This window comes from Narcine bancroftii, chromosome 14 (assembly GCF_036971445.1).
Source record: "Narcine bancroftii isolate sNarBan1 chromosome 14, sNarBan1.hap1, whole genome shotgun sequence".
NCBI classification, from domain to species: domain Eukaryota; kingdom Metazoa; phylum Chordata; class Chondrichthyes; order Torpediniformes; family Narcinidae; genus Narcine; species Narcine bancroftii.
The window spans coordinates 997781-999298 of NC_091482.1; the positions used below are offsets into that span (position 1 = coordinate 997781).

Here is a 1518-nt window from a genome sequence, read left to right on the forward strand (position 1 = left end):
GTGGCTCTGCCCTGGGGAGCCGGTGCAGCTCCGGCCAGTCTCCAGTAGCCATGACTGTAGACTGTTACCCGGGATCATGTAGTAATCAGTCCACAGCCAAGGTGCCGGCGGCTGACGCGCTCACTTCCTGACGCACCGAGTGGCCCCTCCGTGGGACATCAGGCGGTTGACGCAGCTGCTTAACCCCTCACACGCCACAACCCTCCGCTTCTCGGCGCCGGAGCGACTTAGTGTCCCGCGCTCGCGATGCTCGGGGGCTTTCCTTGTCCGAGGGAGCGCCGTTTCCCAGGCTGGTTCCTGGGGAGCCGGAGCCGTGAGGCCCGGGCGCCCCGCCCCCTCCCCGGGCGGAACACGGTTTCGTCCCTATTGGAGGAGCGAGGGGCTTCTCCCGGTGTCCTGCTCCAACGTCACTGCCAACCTCCCTCCCATTCGCTGCCTCAGGGACCACGCCGTTCCTCGCTGCATTGCAATAGCTGCCCCGATCGGGCAGACCTTCCTGGTGATGCCCCCGAGGATAGAAACCCGGAGCCCGGTTTGTCCGTCACTCCCTCTCCCGCGGATCCGCAATTTCGGCCGCCAAGAGAAACTCTGCCCCGCCGCAGCTCAGCCGGGCCCCGGTTCGTCCCCGGAGCTCCCCGTCTCGTCGAGAGTGGTCTTGAGACCAGTGTCGGGGAATACGTGACCAAGCTCCATCATCCCGGTCCAGCACCTGGTGGTCCGGACGGTTCTGGGAAACCGGGGCCCTGGACAGACACCCGATGGGGCCAAGTCATCCCACGCATCTCAATTCCGGCCCGGACCCTCACCCCCACTGGTCCATTTCGGCCCGAACCCCCACCCCCACTGGACCATTCCGGCCTGGACCCTCACCCCCACTGGACCATTCCGGCCCGGACCCCCACCCCCACTGGACCATTCCGGCCCGGACCCCCACCCCCACTGGACCATTCCGGCCCGGACCCCCACCCCCACTGGACCATTCCGGCCCGGACCCCCACCCCCACTGGACCATTCCGAACCGGACCCCCACCCCCACTAGGCCATTCCGGCCCAGACCACTCCCCCCCCCCCGGCCCGGCCCAGCCCAGCTGGTGATACTCAACTCAACTATCCCGGAGCAATTTCAGTCCATCCTATCAAATCCCAATCCCCACCTCCAATCTACTTCACACCCGCGCAGCCAAATCCATTTCAATGCCCGACCAATTCCGACTCAGACCCGGGCTCCTTCAACCCCAGACTCTAAACCCATGCACTCACCAACCTCCAACTCGTCAAAGTCATCCCCACTTACTCCCCTCCCCTCCCTCCCCTCCCCTCCCTCCCCTCCCCCTCCCTCCCCTCCCCCTCCCTCCCCTCCCCCTCCCTCCCCTCCCCCTCCCTCCCCTCCCCCTCCCTCCCCCTTCCCTTCCCTCCCCCTTCCCTCCCCTCCGCTCCCCCTACCCTTCCCTCCCCTCCCCTCCTCCTCCTCCCCCCTCCCTCTTCCATCCTACCGAGGTGGGAACAGCGCTGGGATTC

At 66.7% G+C, this 1518-nt stretch overlaps 1 protein-coding gene across 1 annotated transcript; it reads left to right on the forward strand.

Annotated features, from left to right (window-relative positions):
* The first annotated feature begins 246 nt into the window (after positions 1-246).
* Positions 247-1095, forward strand: LOC138749767 (uncharacterized). The gene has a single exon (XM_069911587.1). It carries the CDS (start codon positions 247-249, stop codon positions 1093-1095), a length of 849 nt encoding a protein of 282 aa, XP_069767688.1.
* The last annotated feature ends 423 nt before the right edge of the window (positions 1096-1518 follow it).

Bases quoted from the DNA above. Each gene is read 5' to 3' on its own strand.
- LOC138749767 (XM_069911587.1), top strand. From the start codon at position 247: ATGCTCGGGGGCTTTCCTTGTCCGAGGGAGCGCCGTTTCCCAGGCTGG.